General features: G+C 42.8%; 1 protein-coding gene across 1 annotated transcript in view; it reads right to left on the bottom strand.

Annotated features, from left to right (window-relative positions):
- LOC137772902 (protein FAM169BP-like) overlaps positions 1-16,443 on the bottom strand; it is an 82,880-nt gene that overhangs the window by 28,816 nt on the left and 37,621 nt on the right. Inside the window, 2 exon segments of the mRNA XM_068557070.1 lie at positions 6,214-6,391; positions 10,350-10,435. Coding sequence (XP_068413171.1) covers positions 6,214-6,391; positions 10,350-10,435 — 264 coding nt within the window.

Below are 16,443 nucleotides of genomic sequence, written 5' to 3'. Positions count from 1 at the left end.
TTTAAATAATCTCTCTGCTCCCTTTTCCCACTCTTCTCCTTCTGGGATACCCATAACCCTAATATGCACCCTTCTTAAAGAGCTGGATAGCTCTCATAGAATTTCCTCATTTTTTATATCTTAATTCTCTTCTCTCTTCTACTTGCATCATTTCTAGATTTCTGTCCTCAAGCTCACTAATTCTCTCTTCCATGTGGTCTGATGTATTTCCAGTGCTTTCTAATGCATTCTTTATGTTGTTTATTGAGTTCTTCAGCTCCAGAATTTCTTCTTGGTTCTTTCTTAGAGTTTCAATATCTTCAGTAAAGTATTCCTTCTGATCATTAATTTTATTCCTGAGCTCACTGAACTGTCTTTCTGAGTTTTCTCATAGCTCAATGAATTTCTTCAGGACACCCATTTTGAATTCTTTGTCAGTTAAATTGCAATATTCTGCGACTTTAAATTTGGCTTCTGGAGAACTGTCATTTTCTTTTCGTGGCATGGTGTTACTTTGGCTCTTCATGGCACTTGATGAGTTGTTCCTCTGCCCGTGCATTTGAAGTAGCAAATATCTTTCTGCTTGATTCTAATGATTCAACAGGTTAGAAATTAGAGGTCTTTCTTCTGTTTTCCAGTAGGTGGCGCTATAGCACAAGTTTATGGTTTTCCTTACCTGAGCTGCCTCCAGTTATGTTTGAGAGTTGGCACATTCTACCTTCCACCACCTCTGTCAGAGGTGTGGCCCGTGTCCTCATTATTGCTTCTTGTGTCTCCAGGGGTCAATGATGCCTTCCTGCTGCTAATGTCACTGGGATGATGGGCTCTTCCCTGGCATCCAGGATCCCCTGAGTTGTCGACTCTGCTGCCACAGGAGGCGGATGAGGGTGGGTGGAGCAGGAGTTGCACAGGCACCTGTGCTATGCTCAGTGTTGTAAGGTTCACAGACTCCATCACTGTGTGTGGAGGAGTAGGGGGCCTGAGTTGTGAGCATGTCAGTGGCTGGAGGAATGGGGTCTCAGGCCCCACTGCTGCTGCTGCCCAGTTACCTGTGGCTGCAGGCACCACTGCAGCTGGGAGGCCAGAGTTGTGCTCACTGCCTCCCCTGCTGTTATGTGTTCTCTGGGGCCATGGGCTCAGCTTCCATGGCCAGAGAGCTGGGCTGCTGTTCCCTCAGTTCTGCCTCCCCTATGTGTTCCAGTCCACCCACCTTTAAATGTGCAGATATGTGGAAATCTCTGGCGTCCCAGTGGGTTGAGCAGAGGCACCTTTGTTGAGCTGTGGATGCTTTACTGGTTGTAGACTGAAGGGGAGCTTTTCATTCTGCCATGTTGCTGATGTCACTGTAATATAACTGATTTTAAATAGGCCCAGATGTTGGATTTGGTAGACAAAGAACTCAAAATAGCTTTACAAATATGTTCAAAGAATTAATTTTTCAAATTAAAGGGAAATATATGCTCAATGAATAAATAGAGAATCTCAACAGAGAAACAGAAACTATACATAACAGAAATTATACAGCTCAAAAGTACAGTAACTGAAAATTTTAAATAGGTTCAACAACAGTTTGGAGATGGCAGATAAAGTTGAATATGGTTCAACAGAAATTATCCAGCCAAAAAAGAGAAAAATGAAGAAAAATGAACAAAATTTCAGAGACCTGCAAGACAATGTGAAGCACCCCAAGATACATATAACTGGAATCCCAGAAAAAGAAAAGAGAAAATAGCACAAAAATTTGAAGAAATAATGGCCAAGAACTTCCCGAATTTGGTAGAAAACTTTAAAGATTCAGAAAGCTCAGCAAACTCCTAAAAAGATAAACAAAAATAAAATCACTCCTAGACAAATCACAGTTAAACTGCAAAAAAAGCTAAAGAGAAAGTCTTAAAAGCATTCAGAGAAAAATGCCATGTCATGTATGACGAACAACAATAGATTAATTGCTGACTTCTCACCCAAGACTATGAAAGCCAGAGGATACTGGAACAACGTATTCAAAATTCTGAGGGAAAAAAACTAACACTAATTATTCTACATCCAGCTAAACAACCCTTCAAATATGAAAGCGAAATAAAGGCATTTTCAGTAAACAAAACCTGAAAGAATTTACTGCCAGCAACTCCACTACAAGAAATGCTAAAGGAAGTACTTTAGCCTGAAGGACAACTAGGACCTATACAAAAATATTCTAATGGTAAATATGTGGGTAAATATTTTTAAACTATATATTTTTTCTTAACATCTTTAAAAGATATAACTACTTAAATTAAAACTTGTAAGTCAGTAGCGACAGATTTATAACAAACAGATCTAATATATAACAATAGCACTATGTAAATAAAATGATGGGTACATAAAAATACACTATTGCAAAGTTTCTATATTTTACCTTAAGTAATTCAATATTCACTCTAAGTTAATATAAGTTTAAGTTTAAGATGCATATGTAATCTCTAGAGCAACAACCTTAAAAAGTACAAAAATATAAAGCTAGAAAGCCAAGAGAGAAATTAAAATGGAATAGTAAAAAATATCTGATTAAAACAAAAGAAGACAGGAAAGGAGGAACAAAGAAAAACAAAAAGAAACAGAAGACACAAAACAAACTGCAGCAGAGAAGATCTAAGTACAATCATATCAATAATTAAATGTGGGGGACTTCCCTGGTGGCGCAGTCACTAAGAATCTGCCTGCCAATGCAGGGGACATGGGTTCGATCCCTGGTCTGGGAAGATCCCACATGCTGCGGAGCAACTAAGCCCACACACCACAACTACTGAGCCTGCACTCTAGAGCCCATGAGCCACAACTACTGAGCCCACATGTCACAACTACTGAAGCCCACGCGCCTAGAGCCCGTGCTCCACAACAAGAGAAGCCACCACAATGAGAAGCCTGCACACCGCAATGAAGAGTCGTCCCCGCTCGCCACAACTAGAGAAGCCCGCGAGGAGCAACATAGACCCAACGCTACCAAAAATAAATAAATTTTAAAAAATTAAATGTAAATAGACTAATGTTCCAATCAAAAGGCAGAGATTATTAAAACCAGATTTAAAATCCAAGACCCAGTTGTATGCTGTCAACAATATACATGCTTTAAATATAAAGACATAGACTAAAAGTAAAAAGCTAGAAAGAATATATTCTGTGCAAACAGTAAGCATAAGAAGGTGAAGTGGCTGTATTAATAACAGAGAAAATAGACTTCTTAACAAGAGATATTACTGGAGACAAGTGGAGGGACACTTCATAATAACAAAATGGTCAATACATCAGGCAAATATAGCAATTATAAATTAGATGTGACTAATAACAAAGCTCCAAAATACACAAAGTAAAAACTGACAATTAAAAGAAGAGATGAATCCACAATCATAAAGACTTTAACATACTTCCCTCAGAAATTCATAGACTTAAGACAAAAATATTAGTTAAGAATATAGAAGATCTGAATGACACCATCAATCACTTTAACCTAACCAACATTTCCAAAACATGAAACCCGATACCTACAAAATACACACACTCTTTCAAGTCCATATGGAGTGTCTACCAAGATAAACCATATACAGGGCCGTAAAACAACTCTCAATAGTTTTCAAAATATTAAAATGTTACAGACTATATTATCTTATTGCAACAGAATTGCATTAGAAATCAACAAAAAATAAAACATCTGGAACAGCTCACAAATACCTGGAAATTTAAAACTCACTTTTAAAGAAACCACAGAAATCACAAAGTAAATTGGAAAATATTTTGAACTGAATTATAATGAAAATTGGTAAATGATAAATTAGACTTCACTAAAATTTAACACTTCTGCTCTTTGAAAAAATTATTAAACCAAACTGAAAATGTTTTTAAAATATATCTGATTAAGAACCAATATCTAAAACACATAAAGAATGCTCAAAGCTCAATAATAAGAAAACAAATAACCCAATAAAAATAGGCAAAAATATTTGAACAGACACTTACCAAAGAAGATATAGGACCATAACAAAAGCACATGAAAACATGATCAATATCATTAGTAAAATGCAAATTAAAACCAAAATTAGATACCACTTCCCATCTTGCAGAACGACTAAAATTAAAAATACAACACCAAGTACCGGCAAGGATGTAGAGTGATTGGAACTCTCAAACATTGCTGGTGGCAAGGTCTATATAATTATTCCATGGAAATGCTTTTATTCTGTCTCTCCAAAAATAAGCTAATCCAGAAACAGGCAGTAAAAAAATGTTTTTAATTGGCAGTGTATACTTGAAAAATATATTTTATTTATTTAACTTTCTACTCATTTGATACTTTTTTAATTAATTAATTAATTTATTTATTTATTTATTTATTTATTTTTGGCTGTGTTGGGTCCTCATTGCTGCATGCGGGCGTTCTCTAGTTGCAGCGAGCGGGGGCTACTCTTCGTTGTGGTGCAAGGGCTTCTCATTGCAGTGGCTTCTCTTTGTTGCGGAGCATGGGCTCTAGGCACGAGAGCTTCAGCAGTTGTGGCACGTGGGCTCGGTAGTTGTGGCGCACAGGCTTAGTTCCTCCACAGCATGTGGGATCTTCCCAGACCAGGGATCGAACCCATGTCCCTTCGTTGGCAGGAGGATTCTTAACCATTGCGCCACCAGGGAAGTCCCTCGTTTGATACTTTTTAAACTAACTCAATTGTTGAGTAACTAACAGTCAATTGCCACTTAAAAAAATCAGTTCATGGATGAAAACAACAATACCTAGTAAGCAGCTTCAGAGAACTTTCCATCAAATTCGTGGAATTCGTCAGAAATGAAGAGGAGGCAGAAATCCAAGCACCTAGACCGATCTGCCTCAACTCAACACCATAATATCCTCCTTCCACTCCAAGGTTCTGGGTCTGCCTTGGGAAGAATGAGGCAGCCACATCCAGCCTCTGATTAATTCTCACAGAACAAAGTCTGGGGTATCACTGCAACCAGGAGCGACAGCAGCAGTGGGCGAGACCAAGGTCAAGCTCTTTCTGCCCCTCAGCTGTGGTTCTCACACATCAGGTTGGAATCTGTTAACAGTTTTTGTTTCTATTAGTAGGACATCTACAGCACAAATGATTTAGCTACAGATTTAAGACAAGCCATTTGGTAGAAAATGACAACAAATGAGTCTCCCAAGAAAGAGGAATTACAAAAATACTTCCATTTCAAGTATTCTCCAGATCCTTGGTCTATCTAAATAATGACTAAAGAATACAACCACCCCAAAAAGTGAAACAGTACATCAAAACAAAGGACAAAGGGCTTTCATGACCCAAGGAGCTGAAAGACACAGGCGCTTCAGCCTCTATGACTGACCTTGACGAATAATTAATTACATGACTTGCTTGCGTGGGAAACTGGTCATCTCACACCACACCGAGGGAAAAATTGAAACGCAGGTTTACTCCATCCTGGACAGGTGGAACACATACACAATGTGAACACAGCTCAAAACCATAATCATAGCCTTTTTACCCCCAGAGAAAAACACTCAACTCAGACAACAGCATATCTATGGTGGTGTACCTGGAAATTTTATTTTTGCTAAAATTCAGAACTTTGTAAGAATTAAATGATGGGGCTTGGACCAGTTGGGTCAGAGATGTTGACAGCCTTTCAAAATCAAAGAAGCTATTAAAGAAAGCAACGTTAAAGAAGAGACTGATCTCTTAGACAAAATAGTACAAGTTCCACACTCCCTGCTCATCACAGCCCCTAAAAATAAGTCCCAGGATTTTACCCTAACCTCGTTATCGCGGCCGACCTCCCTCTCTTCTGAGGTAATGTCTATAAATCTTGGCATCCAGTGTGCCTTTGCACCACATGTCAGCTATTAGCAATGGCATTTTTCCTAACAGCTAATTGGTAACATTAAAGAAAAGAAACGAAAAGCATTGTGCTTGCAAAGTCATTTTACAACCATTAACAGCAACAAGTATTTTACAGGGGACATGGCACTGCCTGGGAATCCAAGGACCATGATGAATTTTCATTCTGTTTGCCAGTAAAACGAGCAATGTGGTGAAAATGAAATCCATACCTTCGGCTTATTTACATGACAGCTGAATTAGTGATACTTCTAGTGCCAGAAGATTCTCTCCAAGTAACATTTGGGCTCAGGGAGTCCTCCAAGGCAGGCAGACACCCAGAAGCCTCCCCCCCAGAGCCTGAAGTGGCAGTGACCCCACACGGCCGCATGGCCCTTACCTTTCCTTTTGGTTGTGTAAAATCCAACAGCTGCTCCGTCTCTCCACAGAATTTTAGCCTCCTCCTTCACAGAGTGAGGTAAAAAAAACATGTCATCATCATCCAAATTCCTCTCCAGTCTTCCAAAAATAACGACGTTTAGAATGAAAAGCACAATCCTTTCCCCAAATGACTGAACCTTTGAAGGAAAAACAAAAAGAACATCTAAGTGAGACAAGAGGGGAAAATCAGACACAATAAATTCTATGCTTGGAATCAACCCACACGCCGGGGCCAGGTGTGGGCTCCCCCACCATCCAGTTCTTCTCATGCTCAAGATCCAAAATGCGGATCATAGTTTCTCACGGAGGTTTTCCCACCCCTGACCTTTCACATGCACTGGCCTCCAGGAGCGAGGAGCATGGCCAGAGGGGCCTCCTGGATCTCCAGGACCACAGACATGGAATGTGAAGAGACAGAGAAAAATCAGTCACATGCCAGTGAAACAGAAGGTTACATAGAGGCAAGCCATTTCAGCAGAAACCCTGGATGTGTCCAGAGATAAACAGTCTGCCATTTTTAACAACAGCCCCAGAATTCTGACCCTCAGAAGGAGGGTAAATAATTGGGTATTATTATTGGTGTCCAGTTGCTACACCAAGAGCAACTGATTTTCAATGGCTTGTGACAGATTTTGAGCACATACTAGAGTCCCAACCCCAGAGAGTTACTGGGACTCAAGGCCTAGCCCATCCTAAGGCTACAAAATGGAACTGTCTCTCACCCATTGCAACGTCATGACAATTGAGGAAACTGTATTGTGGTCAAGGTCAGGCCCACAAAAGAGCTTGACCATTAACAACTCAAAATGATTTCCTGCTCCTGCCTGTTCATATTCTCTGCATTTGTATAGCCCACAGATGGCACAGGTGTGGCATAAATGAAGGCCTCCCACTCCTGCACCCACAGCAGACATAACTAATCAATCCCCACTCTATGTGGCTGAGCCTGGATATGGTCTCAGGATCCTCCTAAATGCAGTCTCCCGGACAACTACAAGCAACCGCTAAAATGTGGCACTTGAGATGAAACCTATCAGCTAGTGACAAAGTGATGGTATTGTTTTATTAGCTTTTACTTCAACAACATTGCTGTGTGACAGCCTAAGGGTGTGGGTGTTTGTCGCCCCTTCCTATGCAGCACCATGAAATCAGCAAGAGTATTACCTGGGCTGAGACTGCCACCCACCTGCCGCCATTCGATTCTCACCACCCGCCAGAGAGGTCCTGGTTTACAGGTGAGGAAATTGAAGCTCAAAGAGGCTAAGCAATTACATGTACTGATTTCCCTGCCTTGTTCCAAAGAGGCCTTAAGACAGCTGGACAAGGGCTCTATCAAAGGCAGGCAGGTTTGCAACACCAGACCAGGACTTCTGAGTCCCAGGCCAGGGCACCTGCTGCAGCCCAGCCAGTGGCTCCCTTCTGCATTTTCATCCATTAGAGGTTTGGGAAAGGGAAGTTTGATATAAATATGAATGTTTGGTTTTGTATTTAATACTGGACCCTTAAATGTTTATTATCATCACCATCATCATTGTGGTCATGGCTTCTTGGCCTAGATTTGCTGGGAGACCTTCAGAAACTCACAACGCCTTTCAGTTTCAGTTTCCTCCACTAATCAAGGGAGAAGACTGCCTAAGTGGTCTCTCAGACACTTGTATGTTTTTCAAATGCTCCAATAATAAAAATAAGTCAGCTTGCAGCCCTCTAGCAAATGGCACAAAGTGTTTAGTGCCAATAAACTTATTAATTGGCCCAGAATGAAAAATATTTCACCTTCATCTGGAGCCAAATCTTAGATGAGAAAAAGATTTGCAAAAGCCACACCAGCTTAACTCTGAGAAGCCACCTCAATTTTGTATCTCAGACAGTAGCAGCCAAATCAAGTTCAGACTTTAAGAATAACTAGTTCATCACAAAACCCAAGGGGTGTAATGTGGGAGGCTATATTTTTCAACTTATAAAACCAAAAAGTTCAGAGGAAAGCCAGGAGAGAAAAACAGATTGCATCTGGCAGAAGGGAAATATCCAATCAAAATCTGGCAGGAGAAAAAAGGAGAAAAAGAAAATGCACTTAATTTGTCCAATTTCATTACAGGGGGAAAAAACTGTGTGACATGTGATTCTGACTTAGAAACGTTTCTGAAAACACAAAACTAAGAACCAGTTCTAATCCCTCAATTAGGACCACTAATTATGTTAACAGAAGGAACACTAAGAAAGTTGGTTTTTTGTTTTGTTTGGTTTGGTTTGGTAATTTGTAAAGAAGAGCTGGCTAAGAAACAGAATGTAATTAAAAGAAAAAAAAGTCAAGACACCAAGTTCTGTAAATGGAGAGGGAAACTATCCCTACATACAGCTGGGGCAGATAGATCTTTACATCCTGGTTCATTAAGTGGAATTAACATCCAAGTATCTCTCTGTTCACAACATAAGCCACATTTTCAGAAAATGTGAGGGTTTTCCTCACCTAAATTTAGAAGAATCGATACACGAGGGAAGTGACCACTCTTGTTCTAAAAAATATATATATATTTAAAAAGCAAATCAAACTCTTCCTGGGATTCAGAACACCCAACCGCTCATACCACCTGCTTCATCCACAGACAATGACACACACAGGCAGATGTGTGTGTGTGTATGCCAGGCAGCACCCATTTGCTGAATCTCCAGCCATCGTTAACTTACTGGAAGAAAACCCTTTTCAAAATAATATCTATCGGGCTTCCCTGGTAGTGCAGTGGTTAAGAATCCGCCTGCCAATGCAGGGGACACAGGTTCGAGCCCTGGTCTGGGAAGATCCCACATGCCGCGGAGCAACTAAGCTTATGCGCCACAACTACTGAGTCTGTGCTCTAGAGCCTGCGAGCCACAACTACTGCAGCCTGCGTGCCTGGAGCCCATGCTCTGCAACAGGAGAAGCCACCACAATGAGAAGCCCTCGCACTGCAATGAAGAGTAGCCCCTGCTCGCCGCAACTAGAGAAAGCCCACATGCAGCAACGAAGACCCAATGCAGCGTAAAATAAATCAAATAAATAATTTTTTTTTAAAAGTGGGCCAAGGATTTTAATAGATATTTTCCTCAAAAGGACATATGAATGGCCAATAAGTACATGAAAAGATATTGAACATCCTTAGCCACAAGGAACCATCACCCTTATCATCCTAGGTCTCTATAAAGCCACAGTGCTTCAAAGACCACCAGGCCTGCTGTCAGAGAGACTAGCATTTGTGTCCAGTTAAATCACTTACCAGCTGTGTGGCTCAGCTTCAATTTCTTTGTCTGAAAAACAAATACCTTAAAGATTCTGAAGTCAGATAATCCCTGTAAAAAGTCCGGGTAATACACAGGCTAGCATCTAACGTAATATCTACCTCATAATAAGTACCAATAAACATTACTGGAATGCAATAAACAGAACTTCCCTACACCCTAGAGAGAATGATGTGGATTAAAGTTTCAAAATTAAGATGTGAGAGGCCACTCAGGAAGGTAAGAGAGATTTACCAATAGCCAGGTATCTGTTGCATATAACCATTTACTACTATTTTCCTTGCTGGCGGGGTGTTATAGATTGAACTGTGTCCCCCAAAAAGATGTTAAAGTCCTAACCCCCAGTACCTATGAATGTGATTTATTTGGAAATAGAGTCTTTGCAGATGATCACGTCAAGATGAGGTCATTCGGGTGGGCCCTAATCCAACATGACTGCTGTCCACATGGAAAAGGGGAATTTGGACAAAGACAGACAGACACAGAGGGAAGAGGATGGGAAGACACAGGGAGAATGCCATTGATAAGCCAAGGAAAGCTGAGGCCACCATAAGTTAGGAGAGAGGCCTGGAACAGATTCTCCCTCATGGCCCTCGGAAGAAACCAACCCTGCCAACACCTTGATTTTGGACTTCTAGCCTCTGGGACTGGGAAATGATACATTTCTGTTGCTTAAACCACCCAGTTTGTTGACACTTTGTTACAGCAGTCCTAGAAAATGAATCCACAGGGGTAGACTGCTTTAAATTATTAACATGATAATAAGTACGCTGACCTTTAAAACCTGTTTTGCAATGTCCACTTAAATTTGCAATACCTCACCTTCATCAGACCTTCTCTTGCAGGATCAGAGGTTCTTAGTACATCTTCAGTGGTCCACCAGGACTCCTTCACGTAAACAGCCACAACTAAAGAGGAAGCCAAGAGAAAACAATGTTGTACACAGGGCCAACTGGCCACCAAAGGGGCAATTTTAGCAACATACAGCCACTGTGAAGGTGCAAAGGAAAGTTTATGTGCGGCAAAAGCAGGCGATGTTTCTAGAGCTGAGTTGTCTGAGAGCACTGACCAGGACAGAGTGACCACTGTCACCTGAAAGGACTTCACAGCTGTCTGCAGAGATGGCCTGTTGTTGACCCCAACACAGGATGTACCCCAATGCTATTGAGCGCAAGAGGCTACACACCAATATTGACAAATTCAATGGGTGAGAATTATATTTTTTTTCAAAGTCCAACTATGTGACACAACTTGGAACTCCGCAAATTTAGTCAAACCCAACATTATCTAAGGGCATGGAACAAACCATCTTCTTATCACCCTCGGTGCTGGGTTTGGCGCTGGCTTCTTTTACATGCTTTTCTTTCATTCTCACGATGAAATTGTCATCTGCATTTTTCTGAGGACGCTAACATTCTGAGAGGGGAAGGCAAACAGCTAGGAGGGTTGAGGTCGGGTCCAGCCCTCGGCCACTGGACTCCAAGTTCAGTGCTCTTTCCAAGAGGCCAGAGATGGGTCAGCTGTTGATGGGGCAAATCATGCAGGGGTGGTGGTGGGGGGGGTCTTTGGATAAGAAGACTCTGGGGCTGGGACCTGCAAGAGAGGAAGGGTAGACACATCTCTCCTACCCCACTCATGCCCCACCCTTGTCTAGACAGTCACTGAGGCCTGTTGATTCCACCCACTCTGAGTTTAGACATGGGTCCTGCTGCTTAGTAGAGGTGATCCTGGAACACTCTCAACCTCACCAAGCCCCAGATTCCTCATCGGAGCTGCCCAAACTGATCACCCAAGGTGGCTAACAAATTCCAGTGAGGATCAGGTGTGAAACACCCAGCACAGGGCCAGGCAGGTAGGATGCCCTCAGCACCTGCTAATTAATGCGTCAGTTCTCCCCTGCTCATGCTGCAGTTGCCAGGTCCCATCATTCCACCTGCTGCCCCAGGACAGGATCCACTCCCTCCCCAACCCTGAATGCCACTGGTCCATCTCCACAGGTGACTGTGAGCACTCCACCTGGTCCCCTGTCCCCCTAGTCTCCCCTGCCAATCTATCCCTCCTGAGGGGCCACCCCAAAGGCAAATGCAATCATGGCCTCTGCCTCTTGTCTCTCCTTTCCTTGCTTAAAAATTACATTTTAGGGGCTTCCCTGGTGGTGCAGTGGTTGAGAATCTGCCTGCCGATGCAGGGGACACGGGTTCGAGCCCTGGTCTGGGAAGATCCCACATGCCGCGGAGCAACTGGGCCCGTGAGCCACAACTACTGAGCCTGCGCGTCTGGAGCTTGTGCTCCGCAACAAGAGAGGCCACGAGAGTGAGAGGCCCGCGCACCGCGATGAAGAGTGGCCCCCACTTGCCGCAACTAGAGAAAGCCCTCGCACAGAAACGAAGACCCAACACAGCCAAAAATAAAATATTAAAAAAAAAAAAAATTACATTTTAAAACACTAAAGTTACTTTGGTTATTTTCTGGTGTCTTTTTTTTTTTTTTTAAGACTGTTTTCAAGAGAAGTTTTAGGTTCATGGCAAAATTGAGATGAAAGTACAGAGATTTCCCGTATTCCCCCTGCCCCACACACATCCCCCACTATCATCATCCCCCACCAGAGTGGTACATTTGTTACAACTGATGGACCTACACTGATACATCATATCACCCAAAGTTCTAGTTTACATTAGGGTTCACTCTATGGGTTTGAACAAATGTATCATCACATGTATCCATCACTATGATATCATACAGAGTATCTTCACTGCCCTAAAAACTCTCTGTGCTCTGCCTGTTCATCCCTCCTCACCACCCCTTACCCCTGGCAACCACTGATCTTTTTTCTGTCTCCATAGTTTTGCCTTTTCCAGAATGTCATATAATTGGAGTCATCAGATTAGTTTCTTTCCCTTAGTGAAATGCATTTAAGGTTACTCTATGTCTTTTCATGGCTTGATAGCTCAAAATTCTTTTCAGCACTGTATTTGGTGCTAAAATATTCCATTGTCTGAAGGTACCATAGTTTAGTTCTCCTCCACTATCTTTTTATACCCCTTTAATTGCCATTTTTATACCTGTTTCTCAAGCCAGGTATCTGAGCCCAAGGGGTCCAAAAGCCACAGATAAAAAGATACATCTTCCCAGTCAAATCGTTTTGGCTGAAGAGTTGAAGGAAAACAACACAGAGTAGAAAACAAAAGTCCCTTGAACATTTAATATAAGGCTCAAGAGTTTAAAACAAATTTTGTGGGGCAATCAAGTTAAGCTGCCACCACCTTCTTCCCTATTCCTCTCTGCTCTTTGAGGAACTTTCGTAGAGGACCCTGTGAAGACCAGGTGATGACATTAGCTATTGTCAAGCACTAACTCTGCACAGTCCCTACCTCCTCTCCAAAGACCAACAGCATCTAATTCACTGTCAGTTTCATATCATTGGTGAATTTTGCCTTCTCCAACAATAGTTCCAAAATTGATACAGCCGACTGAGAGAGAAGTGCCAATTAAATGCCTGACATCTGCCTTCACTTATTCAACTAAATTCATGTTCCAAATGGCATCTACTAGAACTTGCAAGAGGCTTATAAAACCATAAGGATTATTTCCCTGCTTAACAAGGTGAATCAATAAAAGATGTTCAATTTACTAATACAGTGTATTACTGTAATACAGATGTTCAATTTACTAAGACAGTTTCAAACAGGAAATGTGTTATGATTTGGTGTTTGTGTGGTGCCTTGCAAGTTTCATGGTGCACTGCAGAGCATTAATTAGCCACACAAGTTTTCACAAAATAGACTGAATTTTTTTCAAAACTAATCTTAAGCTGTTAAGTGTACATAACGATGAAGGTGAAGTCTGATCAAATGTAATAGGCTTAAAATGAATTGTCCTCAAAAACAACTCTTGAAAAAGAGTCAGCCTTCCAAAGAATAGCAGCTTTTGATCAGAAAAGCCTGCTACCTAGTCAAGAGGAAACAGGCAAGAGGAATGGGGCCAGAGTCCTCGGAGAGAGGCTGTTTCCAGCTCAGCAAGGACAAAAGATGGACCTGGGGGACAGGCAGGCACTGAAGAGCCAGCCTTGGGGCATCGCTTCTGAGACCCTGGAGCCAGCAGGTTCCAAGAGTTAGAAAGTGGAAACTGGGGCCTTCCCTGGTGGTCCAGTGGTAAAGAATCCGCCTTCCAATGCAGGGGACGCAGCTTCGATCCCTGGTCGGGGAACTAAGATTCCCACATGCAGCAACTAAGGGCAACTAAGCCCACGCACCACAACTACGGTGCTCGCATGCCTCAACTAGAGAGCCTGCGTGCCACAAACTACAGAGCCCACGCGCCCTGGAGCCCACGTGCCACAACGAGAGAGAGAAAATCCCGCACGCCACAACTAGAGAGAAGCCCGCGCTTCACAACGAAAGATCCCACATGCCACAATGAAGATCCCATGTGCTGCAACTAAGACAGCCTAAATAAATAAAAAAATAAAATAAAATAAAATGAAAGTGGAAACCACACATCCATACTTTTAAAAGAAAAATACAATCCTGATCAGTACCCTCTGGCTCTCCACCATCTAGGACCTGGGAGACTGGACCCCTGCAAAAGGCTGAGCAGTGGTGACAGCAGTCGACGGGGCATTGTGGGTCACAGGCCAGCCTTGCTTCACTGACTTAATTCCCCTCTCCCCCTGAGTGACATGTAACCACAAAGAAGATGCCAGTAATGGATTTTATTCTATGACACCCCAAGGTTTTCCGAACAAGTTAAGACAGTGAGGTCCCTAAGGCTAACTCCCAGTGGCCTGGCTTCATCAAGGCTCAGCAGGATGAACTGAATTCAACTACCTGGGGCTGAGTTCCCGAATGCACGAATGGCCCTGTCCCAGGTCCCCAGAGGCTGATGAGTAAGTCTCCATCCTTGCCCCTGGGAGTTGGTAGCCTGCAGAGAAGAGAGAGCTAAACAAGCTGATGTGATATAGGGCAGGACATGATAGGTGCAGGAATCGAGCTCGGAGCCAGAGTCCAGAGGACCCAGAGGAGGGGGTCAGTTCTGCTGAGGGGTTTGGGAAAGCATCCCTGGGGAATTTGCCAGCTCGGGCTCTGGATCACTGTGTAGGGCTTCAAAACAGGCAGAGATGACATGCGAGGGCAGAGTAACCCATGAGCAGAGGCACAGAGCCCTACAAGTCCAAGGCCACACTCAGGGCACCCCAAGTATTGGGGGTAGCTGGGCAAGCCTTAAACAAGGGAGAGGCAGAGCTGCAAACATCGATTATAGCAAGGTTGCAGGATACACAGCTAATATGCAAAAGCCCACCACTTCCCTGTATGCCAGCAATGAACAAGTAGAATTTGAAATTAAAAACAATACCATTTACATTAGCACCCCTCATAAATGAGATACTTAGGCTTATACAAAATGAAATACTTAGATTTATACAATCTAACAAAAATATATGTAAGAGCTATACATGGAAAATTACAAAACTCTGATTAACAAAATCAAATAAAAACTAAATAAAGAGATATTCTATGTTCTCGAATAGGAAGCCTCGATATTATCAAGATGCCAGTTCTTCCCAACTTGACCTATAGGTTCAATGCAATCCCAATCAAAATCCCAAGAAGTTATTTTGTGGATTTCACCAAAATGATTCTAAAGTTTACATAGAGAGGCAAAAGACAACACTGAAGGAGAACAAACTTGAAGGACTGACACTACCCAACTTCAAGACTTACTATAAAGCTACAGCAACCCAGACAGTGTGGTATCAGTGGAAGAACAGACAGATCAATGGAACAGAATGTAGAGCCCAGAAATAGACCCACGTAAATGTAGTCAACTTCTATTTGGTCAACTTTGACAGAGAAGCAAAGGCAACACAATGGAACAAAGATAGTCTTTCCAACAAATGGTGCTGGAACAACCGGACATCCACACACATAAAAATAAATCTCAACACAGACCTTTCACTCTTCACAGCCATCTCAACAAACATAAACCAGTGCTGGTGGAGAGCAAGACAATATAAGGCATTTTGGATACGTCCCTATGGACCTGGTATAGGGAGAACACAGACTTCAGAGCCAGGTGGGGTTCAGATTCCAGCTTCTTCAAAGCGTGACCTTCACCCTTCCCCCACCTCGAGTCCCCCACCTGTCACATGGAGCCCATGACATCCTCTCACCTGGCCGTTATGCAGATTTGGTGAAAGAGCTCATTTCACCAAACTGCTTTGCCCAAAGGGGAGCTTTTCAGTGGTGTCCAAAAGCTTCCTCCACCTGCTTCAAGTGTTGCTCTGGGATTCTAAAAAAGTATGAAAAGCCCTTTGTTATTTGCTGGCTTTTGTCAGTGACACAATGGAAGCTGCTTGCTAACACTGGGTTTCTTCCTGGGAGCTCCCTCTCCAAACCTTCTGCTCCGGTTTGCAGGGAAATGTCTGTCTTTCTTCCCCAGCTTGATTGCTGCCACCCTATCTGCTACCTCCCAACGTGAGTGGGGACACATTCCTACTCACCATGTTTGCTCACGACTGGTCCTTTTCCATCAGGGTGCATTAAGCCAACCATCATGTTCCTCACTTCCTCCTTCCAGGGCTGTGGGGACGCATCACGCCTGATCAAGGCACACACTTTCACCTGCCCAGAACCTCCCAACAAGATTTTAAAACCTTTCATCTTGCCTAAGATTTCTTAATGGAGCTAAGTCCTTTTTTATTTAAATATTTTTAAATCAATCAATACAACATACATTTTTTAAAAGTTAGTGTGGGGCTTCCCTGGTGGTGCAGGGGTTGAGAATCCGCCTGCCAATGCAGGGGACACGGGTTCGAGCCCTGGTCTGGGAAGATTCCCACATGCCGCGGAGCAACTGGGCCCGTGAGCCACAACTACTGAGCCTGAGCGTCTGGAGCCTGCACTCTGCAACAAGAGAG

This window comes from Eschrichtius robustus, chromosome 1, assembly GCF_028021215.1.
Source record: "Eschrichtius robustus isolate mEscRob2 chromosome 1, mEscRob2.pri, whole genome shotgun sequence".
Taxonomy (NCBI): Eukaryota; Metazoa; Chordata; class Mammalia; order Artiodactyla; family Eschrichtiidae; genus Eschrichtius; species Eschrichtius robustus.
This window is presented reverse-complemented; position numbering and strand designations above follow the sequence as displayed.